The 14450-nt window shown below is 43.3% G+C and overlaps 1 protein-coding gene across 3 annotated transcripts in view; it reads right to left on the bottom strand.

The window, feature by feature from the left end:
* MED27 (mediator complex subunit 27) overlaps positions 1-14450 on the bottom strand; it is a 73297-nt gene that overhangs the window by 39968 nt on the left and 18879 nt on the right. For all 3 annotated transcript variants that reach the window (XM_081339838.1, XM_081339839.1, XM_081339840.1), the window contains exon 3: positions 6064-6194. In XM_081339838.1, coding sequence (XP_081195964.1) covers positions 6064-6194 — 131 coding nt within the window. The remainder of the gene's footprint in view (positions 1-6063; positions 6195-14450) is intronic.

Genomic DNA, 14450 nt, shown 5'->3' on the forward strand with positions numbered 1-14450 from the left:
TTTCGAGCCGGGCGCCTTCGCCCCTACACCAAACTGGCTCTTTAATTCCCCACTAATCCCAGTTTCCTAGTGATTGGCCCCAAGTCACCCAGCCAGCTTTCCTGCCTAAGGCAGAACTAGAACTCATGTCTCCCAGTCCCGAGCCGGGCGCCTTCGCCCCTACACCAAACTGGCTCTTTAATTCCCCACTAATCCCAGTTTCCTGGTGATTGGCCCTAAGTCGCCCAGCCGGCTTTCCTGCCTAAGGCAGAACTAGAACTCACGTCTCCCAGTTTCCGAGCCACTAATACCGTCCATCTTCCTCTTAGAAGCCAGCGATTCCCGTTTAATAAAATCTGACACAGTGGCATTTTCGTGGAAAAAACGGCTTTCATCTATCCCTTTTGTAAAGTTTCTTTCCCTTGCTTTCTAATGGATGTGGCTATTCCCCGCCATTCATCCTCTCGAATTCTTTTTCCTTCTTCCCTTCATTTAACCATCCATAACCTCTCTCTGCTTTCAGCTGCCTCGCGCGCCGCGCCCTCTTCTCTCATCCCTGTCCTTCGTGAATGATCAGACCCCATTTTTCTGTTCATTCACGTTGGCATCACCGTCGAAGACCCCCCCCACCCCCACCACCATTAATCCGGGCGCTGCATTCATTAGGTTATTTATTGCAACAACAACAAAATACTTATAGTGATTTTTTTTCTGCCTCCCCTCCCCTCCCCTTCTCTCTCTCTCTCTCTCTCACACACACACACACCGTCTGGCAAATGACAAATCTTTTTTCGTGGAGACACCATGAACGGACGATAGTGGATCGATGGGTTCCAGTTCTTTTAGGAGGGTGGGGTGGGGGAAAAATGTATTTCTAAGAAAATATGCAGTCACTCCGTACGTGAGCAGAAGTGTCAAAGCGAAATCTGAACGCAGCCGAAGACGGTGGGTGCTCTTCGGGAATAAAATAAGAGCCTTGGTGGAACAGTGGGCTAATGCCTCCTTAAGTAACACCAGCTGCCTGCAATTAGTGCAGGTTCGAGTCCCACCAGGCTCAAGGTTGACTCAGCCTTCCATCCTTCCGAGGTAGGTAAAATGAGGACCCAGATTGTTGGGGGCAATAAGCTGACTTTGTAATAATGCCGCTTGGGTGTGTGTGTGTGAAAGCCCTAATAAGCAGGCATATACATAGAATGAAGGCTACTGCTAAGCTTGTAGGCCGCCCTGAGTCTTCGGAGAAGGGCGGGATATAAATGGAATTAAAAAAAATAAAAATAAAAATAAAAGAAGATGGAAGATGGGTGTTGCAGCTTTCTCCTCCCCCCCACCCCGAAGGCCTGACCCAATAGGACACGCCTTAATACTTCAAGGAATCGATTTATCGATGGATGATACACTTTTGGAGATGAAACGTTTACTAACAAATCGGCAAGATTCCACGGAACAGGAGGCCAAACCAGGTTGAACGGGAGCGAGATTAAAAGGAGAAGACCTAGCAGAGAGGTTGGGAAAAACCTGTAGATTTTAAACCTGAACTTTTTTAAAAAAAATTAGGTATAATGCCAGAAAAGACCGATAAACAAAGCACGTATTTGATTTTGCCTGTAATAATGGGCGGTAAGAATAATATCTGCACAATATTGGAAAAATGAAGAAATGCCGTCAGAGAAAGAAATAATTTTTTTAAAAAAAAACAAAACTAGAATGTGCGGAGACAGACAGACTGACTTTGAGGTTGAAAGAAAAGAAGGAGAAACAGAATATCATCCAACTTGGGACTTATTTTATCCATGGCTAGAGACAAGGAATAAAGGATTAGGAATTAAATCTGTGTTAGTGAATGTAAAACTCAGACAAGACGTTTGTTGGAACAGGTATTGTTGAATGTATGAAAAAAAAAATCAATAACAATTTTATATAAAAAAATAAATAAAAACAGAAGACCGCAGACACAGACGGTCATAAGTGTCTTTTTTTCCCCAGTAAGGTTGTATCTTCGAACAGACCCTAAATGCATCACTGTAAGTCGAGGACTACCTTTACGCCTAAAGTCCTGCTGAAAATCATTTAAATTACTGGCCACCCCATCATCAGATAGCCCCCTAAGTTGATTCTATAGACCGACTTGAACAAAACGCAGAGGTATCTTCCCTCAGCTGGTATCGTTCCTCCAAAATCCACTCTGTTGTGTTTTTTTTAACACTGGCTAATTTAATGTCCCAAAAATGCAATCTGTGAGGAATGGCATGATAAGCCGCACGAGCGGATATCAAAAACATCTCCTTTCATACCGCCCGTTATTGGAAAATGATCTCTTCCTTATTAATGCAATTCCCCTTTTGTATAAAAAAGGGATCGTCTCGAAAAAAAGCACACAGTATTTTAATCTTTAATTATATTAACTCTTCCAGGAGGAAGCAGCGACCCAGGCCTGTGGATTATTCTTTTATTGCATATTATCTCGGCGGTGCTTAATGAATATTGTTACAGAATGCAGCATTTGCCAGTAAGGGTCTGTGAATGCGAGAGAAAGAGAGCGACAGAGAGAGAGGAGAGAGAGAGAGAGAGAGAGAGAGAAGGCAAAATCAGTGTTGTAGCAAAGAGATTTAGAAGAGTAGAAGTTATTACTCAAAGTTTAGCTTTCTCTGTCTCTCTGGAATAGAAGCCTTTACTTTGTCAGATATCATTTGCGACTTGTTTGCACCCACAGCTAGGATTGTGCAAAATTCCAACAAAGTTGTACAGATAGAGGAAGACAACAAAGGCTTGATACAGGACAAATTTTATCTATAAATTAAGATCTATCCATCTTATCTTATCTATCTATCATTTATATCTATCAGTCATCTATATCTCTATCTTATATATCTATATCATCTATATTTATCATCTATCTATATCCTTCTCTTTCATCTATATCTATTTATCTCATCCATCATCTATATCTATTTATATCTATCTTATCTATCATCCATCTCTGTCTGTCTGTCTGTCTGTCTGTCTGTCTCTCTCTCTCATTTACCATCTATATCTATTCATCTATATCTCTCATCTATCTATATGCATCTCTCTCTCATCTATATCTATCTATCTATCTATCTATCTATCTATCTATCTATCTATCTATCTATCTATCCATCCATCCATCCATCCATCCATCCATCCATCCATCCATCCATCCATCCATCCATCTATCTATCTATCTATCTATCTATCTATCTATCTATCTATCTATCTATCTATCTATCTATCTATCTATCTATCTCTCTCTCTCTCCATCTCTCTCTCTCTCTCTTTCAATCTATCTATTCCGTCCATTCCATCCATCCATAAGAAATTCTCCCATTTTCTACTGACATGCTCAACTGTACTTTGCCCCCCCCCCGCAAAAAAAACCTGCTAGCAGTATAGATTAATCTACTTCAGGCTGATATGACCATGGAAAGCTCAGAGAGATTCTTTATTACGGCCAATGACACATTACAGACATAAAACGAGCATTAGTTGCGAAATTAATTAAGCATGTCAATCCAACGGCTGCGCGTCTTGCATATTACATGACTAAATTTGGCACTTCTGAAAAAGAGAGTTATTGGAATCCGAGTGACTGTTGCATATAAAACTGATCAGAATGACTGGGAAATTTGATTAAGTGGGAGGCTATCAGCTCAAGGTGGATAGCGACATAAAACAAGAGAGGATGGATCTATTCTCCAGTGGATTTGGTCTCTAAACGCTTTTACAATCTGAAGGGGGAAGTTGCTTCCGACTCTCACTCTGCAGACAAAAAGAGAGAAAAGTGTGTGTGTGTGTGTGTGTGTGTGTGTGTTTTGCGGGGGGGGGGGAAAGAGAGAAGAGCAAAGAAGTGGGGGGGGGAAGACTCAGCCCATTTCAAGGAATTACACATTTAAACATAGCTGACAGTGTTGAGGTTTGATTAATTTTGATTCCAGGGGAAATCTCCATTTTGCCTTTCATAAATAAAGCCCTTTAGTGGCTATATAAAAAATAAATAAGTACATAAATATATTTTAAATCCAGAATTGAGATATCTATTTGTCCATCCATCCATCTCTTCCTTCCTTCCTCCATCTATCTGTCTGTCTCTGTCCTTCACACCAATCCTATCTATCTATCTATCTATCTATCTATCTATCTATCTATCTATCTATCTATCTATCTATCATCTATCTATCTATCTATCTATCTATCTATCTATCTATCCATCCATCCATCCATCCATCCATCCATCTACTTTCTCTTACACACACATTTATCGATCAACTGATCCATTGATCCATCCCCCATCTATCCATTTATGTCACCTCTCTCATTCATTGAACATCTCTCTCTTTCTCCATCCTTCCATGTCATCCATCCATCTCAGATGGTAGAGACCGAATTTAGTCCTCATCCGTGAACGTGAGCCTAATTTATTCTCCCACGGTCCATCCAAAAGAATTTTAAACTTAACTGAATTTTAAATGTACATTTCTGTTTACTGTTTATATTGTGTTTTAATCATATGGCAGTACGCCAGCTAGAGTCACCTCGGGGAGATGGTCAACAAAGATGTTTGATCGTAATATTTTTTTTAAAAAAAAAAGATAGGGAGGGGGCTAGCCAAAGATCTGGAAAATCTGCTTGTCTGGATCAGATTGTTTAATCGTAAAATGTGGGCAGCACTTGCCCTATTTCCCCCCCCCCCCCGTTTTCAAACTATGATGAAACCTGGTTATGTGAGCTGTCAAATTTCAAGATCTAATCACGCACCTTCCACGGTGCTCCCAAAATCTCCGAAAGAGAGGGCTAGAAACCAAAAAGCAATCCCACAAAATTTCCTCTTATTCCCTCTTCTCCGGGTCTCTCTCTCTCCCCCCCCCACCCCGCAAAGTGCCAAAGACTCCTTGTTAAATCGCATCCCGACTGGAGGATTCTCAGCCAGACAAAACCTATTTCCTCACATAGTAGGAAAGTCCGGGGGGGGGGCGGGAGACGAGGGGTTTTAAGCAATTATTTAATTTCAGCCATCGTTCCATTTTTCTTGTCAGCCTGATGGAGAATAATGAGCAATGGAGAGAAACTTGCTAGCAGAGCACGGAGCTGGCTTTGTCGAGTGGGGAGGACGGCTGAAAAATTCACACACGCGTGTGCGTGCACAGATGTATACACACACACCCATGGCAATCTGTCAGTCTGCAAAAGATGGCAGCTAGGTGGAAAGCCGAAAACGAATGGAAACTGTGTCCTTGAATGCCCTCAGGAGACTCTGCCCATCTAAGCTACTTCCAAACAGGGGCTCCATCCTATCCCACAATGCAACAGGAGCCTCTGGACGATGGTCTTCATTCGGGCCCCAACAGGCAATCACCACAAGGAAGGAGCCCTTTATAGTGTTAAAAGTGATTGAGAACCTAAGACCTTCCTTCCTTCCTTCCTTCCTTCCTTCCTTCCTTCTTTCCCTCCTTCCTTTTCTTCTCCCATATCTTTCCCTCCTCCCTCCCTCCCTCCCATTCATTCATTCTTTCATTCATTTTATCATGTTATACTATTAAAAGACACAAGAAATACATTAAATTATTTTAATACAATGACAGGTAAACGTCCAATCACCAGGAGACGGTGAGTTCTCGTCCCGCCTTCGGCATGAAAGCCAGCTGGGTGACTTTGGGCCAATCACCAAGAGATGGTGAGTTCTAGTCCTCCCTTAGGCATGAGAGCCAACTGGGTAACTTTGGGCCAATCACCAGGAGACGGTGAGTTCTAGTCCTGCCTTAGGCACGAAAGCCCAGCTGGGTAACTTAACACCAATCACCAGGAGACGGTGAGTTCTAGTCCTGCCTTAGGCACAAAAGCCGGCTGGGTAACTTAACGCCAATCACCAGGAGGCGGTGAGTTCTAGTCCCGCCTTCGGCACGAAAGCCAGCTAGGTGACTTTGGGCCAATCACCAGGAGGCTGTGAGTTCTAGTACTGCTGTCAGGACGAAAGCCATCAGGACCTCTGACCTCACAAAAATCAGGATTCCTTTTGTAAACCAGATTTCACTCCAATGCCTTTCCCCCGTGCACAGGCTGGACACTTACTGCGGTGGTAACACCAAGGTGGTGGGCTGAGCCTTCGGCCTTCGCTTGGCAGAAACTCCCATCTGATTGGCTGACCGCTTCAAAGACTGCTGGTTCAGAAGACTAGAAGCCAGGCCGGTGTGATACTGTAGCTGGAAATAAGAATAAAAACATTAGAATCTCATGAGGTTGACGGACAAAGTTCTAGTAAAGAATCCGGCTGCTTTCATCTTGGATTTGGCAATAGCAACAACGCTTTCTATTGGACAGATGATAGTATAACAGTAGGATAGCTAGCTTGGTCTACTGGTTAAGACACCAGACTAGAAACTGGGAAACTGGGAGTTCTAGTTCCCCTGGATGAGTTTGGGCCAAATCCCCAGGAGACCGTGAGTTCTAGTCCTGCCAATTGTGGCTGTAAGTCAAGGGCTATTTGTGTCAGGCTAAAACATGCCGCAAAGTGAGATCTAAATTTAACAAGGGGACCCATTTTTTTTCCCCACTTGTACATTTTGTCACTTTCCCCCCCCCCTTTCCTTCCAACTTCGCTTCCAACGCTGTTGGCTTAACCACAATCCCAAACCTGGTTTGAGAAGGTCAAGAATCTTCCTTTCTGTCTCTTGAATCGCCTTAGGAAAAAATCAAGCCTGCTTTTTCTGGGAAGACCGGTCGTAAGCCAAAGTTCGAACCCATTTGTGGAAATGCCCGGTTCTTTTTGGCTAACCTCGACTCTTCCCTCAGCAATTTAGATGCCTTGGAGAGAGCGGACTAACTTTGTTCTCCCCGCATTCCTTATTTTGTTGGCCAAAGATTTAGCGCGCACACAGCCACACCGCCACCAAAGATGTCTTTCTTTCTTCCAATTTGAAGAAAATCAAGCCCATTGCAACTCCGAGGGTCAGCAAATATGCCACTAAAAGCGCCTCCCTCATCTTGGAGCAGGCCCATTGGACCAATCTAAAAACAATAAATTAAGCGGTCCCGGTTTCTGAAACTCTACGTACCTCACAATCGGAAGCTCAATTAAGATAATGCGCGGATTAGACGTCTGCCATTATAATTTGGAGCTGGAGAGCAGAGGAAGGAAAGTAACTGGACCATTAAAATAATGGATCGTTATTAGTCCTAGGCATACAGTGGCTCGGGAAAGGGGATTTAAAGGAATGCCACAACAGGAGAGGGTGGAAGGAAGCTGTCAGGGAAGGCTGCAAACAGTCATTCCCTTAACCCTGGACGCACAACGGTCAACAATGCTTTCCAGTTGCCTAGTTGCGTGAAATTTGATAACGCAACTGCGGGAATGCGGGGATGCGGGGATGGTTGTTAAGTAGGAGGACCGCTCGTTAAGTCTCTCTCTCTCTCTCTCTCTCTCTCTCTCTCTCTCTCTCTTTTTAATTTAGAATGGGCGCTAAACGAACGGATGCAAGACGAGGATTAGCTCTGGTCCTTCGTGACGAGAAAGAAAGACAGGCAGTCCCCGACTTACGACCGTTCGAAGTTACAACGGCACACCGAAAATCGTGACTTCGGACCGTTTTTTTTTCACCCGCGCGCCCGTTTGCCACGATCCCCCCTGGTCGCGCGATCAAAACTCAAAGAGGCTTGGCCACGGGCTCGCACTGAGAGAGGGGATTCGTGACAGTTTGCCACGCTTACGGCCCCAGGGTCACGTGATCAAAATTGGAGGCTTGGCAACTGGCGCGGGCTTGTGTCGGTTGAAGCGGCCCGGGGTCAGCTGATCCCCTTTTGCCCCCTCCTGACAAGCCAAGTCCATGGGGAAGAAGCCTGATTATTAACTTACTAACTTAACACTGCCGTGATTCACAACGGTGGCGAGGCAGGTCATAAAATGGGGCAAAGCTCACTTAGCATGTGTCTCGCTTAGTGACAGAAAGTTTGGGCTCCGTTCGGCCCGTTAGTTGAGGATTACATATACTGGGGGAACCACACCTTGGACTGCAGGGAGCTTTGGGGACACCTCTGCTTTTTAACATCCTCTCTACTTGGCTACAACTTTCCTAAAGTCGTCGCCGCAGAATTTCTCCTGTGGAAGGATTTCAAACTTTTTTATTATTATTATTATTTCTATTTAAAAAACAGAAGGTGTTGGGTGGCCAACCCCTCTTGATTAAACAATGTCTGTTAATCATGTAGGAACACCCCCCCCCCAAACAACAACAACTTGGGCTTCCAGGAACAGAGATTCCATTGTCAAGATCTGGAAGAGCCCATTAAATATTTACCAAGCCATCTTTATAATGGGGGGAAAAGGTCAAAGTTAATAAAACTGATGGGCAGTTCTTGTCCAACCCGATTTATATCTTATTTTAAGCGCCCCGCACGTGCTGTAGTTTAGAGAATGGGGGCCTTCCTTTGCTGCTGGAGACGTTTTTTTTCTTAGCCCTGGGGACCTAGGCAAATTCCCTAGACTGCAGCCAATTCAGTAAAACACAAGTGAAGTACAGAGAGCAAGAGTCGAAAATATTTTGCAGGGCTGTATTTCGCGGTTGATTAAAGATTCCCGTGACGTAACAGCCCCAAACGAGACTGTTGTTTCCTCTGTGTCCTATAATATATATGTGGGTACGTGCATCATTTTGCATTCATTCATTCATTCATTCATTCATTCATTCATTCATTCATTCATTCATTCATTGTCATAGTTGCGTAGTGTCTATCAGAGGTGGTGACCCTTGGGGAGCCGAAGGCAACGAAATTTCATTTTAATGCATGCCCGACTAGTGTACACACCGGAGCCCCATCTCTGGGGATCTTTAAGAAGAGACTAGTAGACAATCACCTGTCTGAGATGGTGTAGCTTCTCCGGCTTTAAGCGGTGGGGCTGGACTAGAAGACCTCCAAGGTCCCTTCCATCTCCTATTCTCTTCTAAAGTGACAATAAAGATATGATTCTTATTCTTCTTTCCCAAGTGCTAATATTCCACCCTTCAGGCAGCTTCGCAGGACTGTGTGAAAATGTAAGCAGCAAGCCAGCATCTGAAGCTGAACTACAGTTAGATGCCCCTCTAACTACAGTTAGATGCCCCGTCTAAACCACGGCTGATCCTGGTTGATTTTATTTCACCATATCCATATAGGCCACCCATCTCGCTAACCAAAGCGACTCTGGGTGACTCACCATACAATAAAATCCTCAACAGAGCGTAGTCAGAACTGAAGAAGCTTCTTGGATGAGAAGCAAAAGGCCTTCAAGGAAAAACAAAGTCCAATGGCCTTTTGGGGAAAAAACGCACTTTTGGGGACAGTTTTGGCAAATAATAATAATAATTATTATTATTTTATTTGTATACCGCCCTTCTCCCGAAGGACTCAGGGCGGTGAACAGGGCAAACATATAAATGCCCAACTCTTGTCAAATCTTGAAAAGTGTTCTTATTTTGGGGTGGGAAGACCCCAGGGTTTGAACGCGCAGCTGACCTTGCTGTAAACTTTCCTTCCCCAACCATCTTTTCACGTCATTTTTACCACAGGCTACATTTTCACTCAGCAAAATGTTCCACCGCTGGTGGGACTGGGTGGGGAATTCTTTCAGGTGCTGCTCACAAGACCGCCGTTTGTCTAGGGTGACAATTGTAATCAATTTTTTTTTAAAAAAAAAAATAACGTGAGATCAAAGGGGCGGTTGTGTAAATTCGACACTGGGAAAACGAGACTTAGCAGTCGATGGGAACAGCTGCTTAGGGAAAGAAGAGCGATATCTGCAGAAAAAGGGGGGGGGGGAAGAGAAAATTCTGCAGTAACCAACATTTTTTGTTTAGCAGATGTTGGGAAAAGTGGGGAACGGGCCAAACTGCAAACAAGGAGAAGCAGACGAGGCTGCCAACGGGGATCTTAATTTAATTTAATTTAATTTATTAATATTTCTATACCGCCCTTCTCCCGAAGGACTCAGGGCGGTGTACAGGGCAAGAATAAAACACAGAAATTTACAAAAGATAAAAGATAATTAAATACATGCCCAATTAAAAAATACAGTTAATACATACTAAAAACCCCAATAAAAATAGTAAAAACCCCACCAATCCCCCCTCAGGCCAGGCCGGCTTGCTCGAACAAGTATGTTTTCAGATCGCGGCGTAGATCCATGCACGTAGATTAAAAAAAAAAAGCTATTGGAATCCTAGTGGAAAAAAAATCTGTAGAACAGATGAGTTTACCCCTCACCGTTAGGACAAGGCAGAGGTTTTTCCAAACTGTGTCTTTGACCCAGAGTTGTTTTTATCTTCCTCTCAGCACCTTTCAACCCCGTGTTACTCCGCCAACTTCACGTTCACTTTTTCCACCGTCAATCAACCAGCGGAAAAAACACTGCAGCTAAAAGGAAGGCAGCCTATTTGGACAAAATAAATAACAGGGTTGCTTGGGAACACAGGTTTTGCAAAGCTGAGGTCCTGCTTAACGTTTAGTCCCGAGGTGAATGAGAAACTGGCCTGTGGCAAAGGAAATTTGGTAGTTTGATTCCTTAGGAGTTGCTTAGGAGACTCCGGAAAGAGTGCAGAGAAGAGCAACAAAGATGATTTGGGGACTGGAGGCTAAACCGTATGAAGAACGGTTTGCAGGAATTGGGTAGGTCTAGTTGAGGGGTAGGCAACCTCGGCTCTTTTATGACTGATGGACTTCAACTCCCAGAATTCCTGAGTTAGCTGGAATTCTGGGAGTTGAAGTCCATGAGTCATAAAAGAGCCGAGGTTGCCTACCCCTGGTCTAGTTTGATGAAAAGGACTAGAGGAGACATGATAATAGTCTTCCAATATCTCAGGGGCTGCTCAAAAGAAGAGGGAGTCAAGCAACGGATGGACCAAGGAGAGAAGCAACCTAGAACTAAGGAGAAAGTTCCTGACAGTTGGAACAATTAACCAGCGGAACAGCCTGCCACCAGAAGCGGTGAATGCTCCGACACTGGAAGTTTTTAAGAAGAGACTGGACAGCCATTTGTCTGAAATGTATAGGGTTTCCTGCCTGAGCAGGGGGTTGGGCTAGATGACCTCCAAGGTCCCTTCCAACATCATCATCATCATCATCATCATCATTATTGTTGTTGTTGTTGTTGTTGTTGTTGTTACCAAACAAACTGTTGTAAGCCGGGGACTATCTATCTAGAAACACAACATCTTGGATTAGACCCAGCACAGAAAACCCACAAGGCTGCTGAAAACTGGTGTGTGTGTGTGGGGGGGGGGGAGGAAATCACTCTTTTTCCTTTTCTTTTAGCCATCTCAGCGTTATCAAATTCCAGGATACCATTTGCCTGGCAGACTTGTTCAAAAGAGGAGCCTGCCGGAAACGGGTCTAAATTTAGCACCAAGCTCTTCGGAGGAGTTAAAACGGGTGACTTTCGTTGTTTTTTTGTTTTAAAAATCCATCAAGTTTGATTGGGGGGGGGGAAATAGAGGTTTTAAGGACTGCTGGGAAAAGGTGACATGCCCCCCCAGCTCTTTATAATTTGCTTCCCTTGCTTACACACACACACACACACACACACACACATACACACACACACACACACACACACGGCCGCCCCCAATGTAGAGGTCATAAATCAAAGAAGTGCTTAGAAGACCATATATCACCACCTGGCATTTCAAAATTATTTACAGAATCCATAATATTCTCAATGTGAAAACAGCCGCCTCTCCAAAAAAAAAAAAGAGAGAGATTAAAAAAAAAATTTAAGAAGCGATTCTCTGCCGTCCAAATGGGGCTGAATTAAACCAACCAAACTCATCAGGATGTTTTAATAAGAAGCTACAAACCCGGAAGAGAATATTTCTTGGTGCAAATATTCTTCTTTTAAAAAGCAGATTAGGACGTCAAAATGCAGATGTTCCCAATCACCTCCTCTTAGTCTCCTTCTCCTCCACCACCACCACCATTACTATTACTACAAAGTAGTACTAACTTTGTTGCATCAATCCCTACTAGCAATGGAGATTCTCGGTCATCCAAGTCCCGGTTGCCTTAAAAGTTTGTTGGTTTCTTTGTTTGTTTGTTTCAAAAGGCCACTGGACAGTTTAATAATAATAATAATAATAATAATAATAATAATAATAATAATAATAATAATAATAATAATAATAATAATAATAATGATGATGATGATGATGATGATGATGATGGAAGGGACCTTGGAGGTCATCTAGTCCAACCCCCTGCTCAGGCAGGAAACCCTATACCATTTCAGACAAGTGGCTGGCCAGTCTCTTCTTAAAAACTTCCAGTGTTGGAGCATCCACCACTTCTGGAGGCAGGTAGTTCCACTGATCAATTGTCCTCACTGTCAGGAAATTCCTCCTTAGTTCCAGGTTGCTTCTCTCCTTGACTAGTTTCCATCCGTTGCTTCTTGTCCTGCCTTCGGGCGCTTTGGAGAATAGCTTGACTCCCTCTTCTTTGGGGCAGCCCCTGAGATACTGTAACACTGCTATCATGTCACCCCTCACCCTTCTCTTCATTAAACTAGACATCCCCAATTCCAGCAACCGTTCCCTATATGTTTTAGCCTCCAGTCCCCCAATCCTCTTTGTTGCTCTTCTCTGTACTCTTTCTAGAGTCTCGACATCTTTTTTACATCGTGGTGACCAAAACAAAAACTTTGGTTTTTTTCCTTGAAGACATTTTGCTTCTCATACAAGAAGCTTCTTCACTTCTGAAGCTTCTTGGAGGAGAAAGGCCAGTACAACTGTAATGAGCGAAACCAAAACAATCATCAAGGAACTACTTTGTTTGAAAGTAACCCAAGCCAGAAATAACACAATGACTTTGGAGAAATAACGATATACCGGATTAAGAAAACAAAGGTCCAAATACGAAAGACCAGGTGGCATGGTCTGGATCGCAATGCCCAAGAGTTTGGCATCGGGGCTTTACATGAAGGCTGTCCTAGCAAATGGAAACACACACACACACGTACGTGTAAGTACTTCCCAGTTGCCAAGCGTCCGAATTTTGATCAATGCTGCCACAGCTGTAACCGTGGGGGGAAAAAAAGATCAGAAATCACATTTTTTCAGTGCCGTTGTGACTTCAGTTGCTAAGCGAAACGGCCGTAAAACGAGGACGGCATGTAGCGGAAACCTAGAACCAACTTCCAGCAGAGGAAGGGGGGGGTGTCAAGTCATCCAGTAACTGAGTTAAAAACAGGCTTGGGATATTTTTTTTTAAAAAAAAGTGTCCATCGTTCCCCCCCCCCAAAAAAAAATTAAGAACTAAAATGAAAAGGAACGAAGTCTAAAAAATAATAAGAAAGAAAGAAAAATTAAACAAACTAGAAATAAAACAAAGAAACAAACTCAAAGAGCAAACTCAAGGGTCTTTCCCCCCCCCGCTGTGGGTCCCCCCCCTCCTTTTAATGTTTCTAAAGGAATTAATGGCCAGGGCTGGCGGCCGCGCAATTTTTTTCCGCCTGTCGCCTACACTCGTGGCTCCCTCCACGCAGCTCTGCTTTGCCACTAGAAAGCGTTCGGCATTTTCATTATCCAGGGAACCTGAGCAACATTTCGCAAATTAATTGATACGTGGGAGGAAATGGCATCTGCTCTTGTTATAAAAAAAAACACAAAAAACCCGCCATTTAACGATTGCAGCAAAACTCGAAATTTTTTAAAAAAAAGAAAAAAGGAAAAAAAACAACACCCTGCGATAAGCTGTCAACAATTAACAGGTGGGTAGATGTTCCTTTTACAATCCTTCTTGGTTCAAGTTTTTTTTTTTTAGGAAAAGGCGATAAGTCTTACGCCTTCGGTACAAGAGGGCAAATATTTAGCTGGGAAAGAAAAGGCGTAAACAGCTTGGTTGGAAGAAGATGCTGTTGAGGTAGGAAATACTCGGAAGGTTTCTCAGATGTTCCATCCAAGGTCCCGTACGCTTGGACTTACAACCATGAGGAGGAGGGGGGGAGGAAGAGGAGGAGGAAGGAGGAGGAGGAAGAAGACAAAGAAAGAAGAATGAAGAAGACAAAGAAAGAAGAATGAAGAAGAATGAAGAAGAAGAAGAAGAAGAAGAAGAAGAAGAAGAAGAAGAAGAAGAAGAAGAAGAAGAAGAAGAAGAAGAAGAAAGAAGAATGGAGGAGGTGAAGAAATGAGGAGGAGGAGGAGGAGGAGGAATCTAGAATTTTGTTTTCTTATATCGAGGAGTTTGAACATGGAATGAATCCAGTTTTTTGTGCTTTATTCAACAAGCCCACGATAAGTACATTTGGAATTAGCTTGCTGTGCCAACCTCTCTACAGAAAACATATTTAAATCAACCATCTAAAGATAATGCTGTAATTTTAATCGCGGGCAATGGGGAGGAGAAGACGCGCCCTTTTAAATATATATACATATTCTGCCTCAATATATATATATATATATATTCTGCCTCAATATATATATATATATATATATATATAT

This window comes from Vipera berus (assembly GCF_964194415.1).
Source record: "Vipera berus genome assembly, chromosome: 15".
In the NCBI taxonomy this organism is placed as follows: Eukaryota; Metazoa; Chordata; class Lepidosauria; order Squamata; family Viperidae; genus Vipera; species Vipera berus.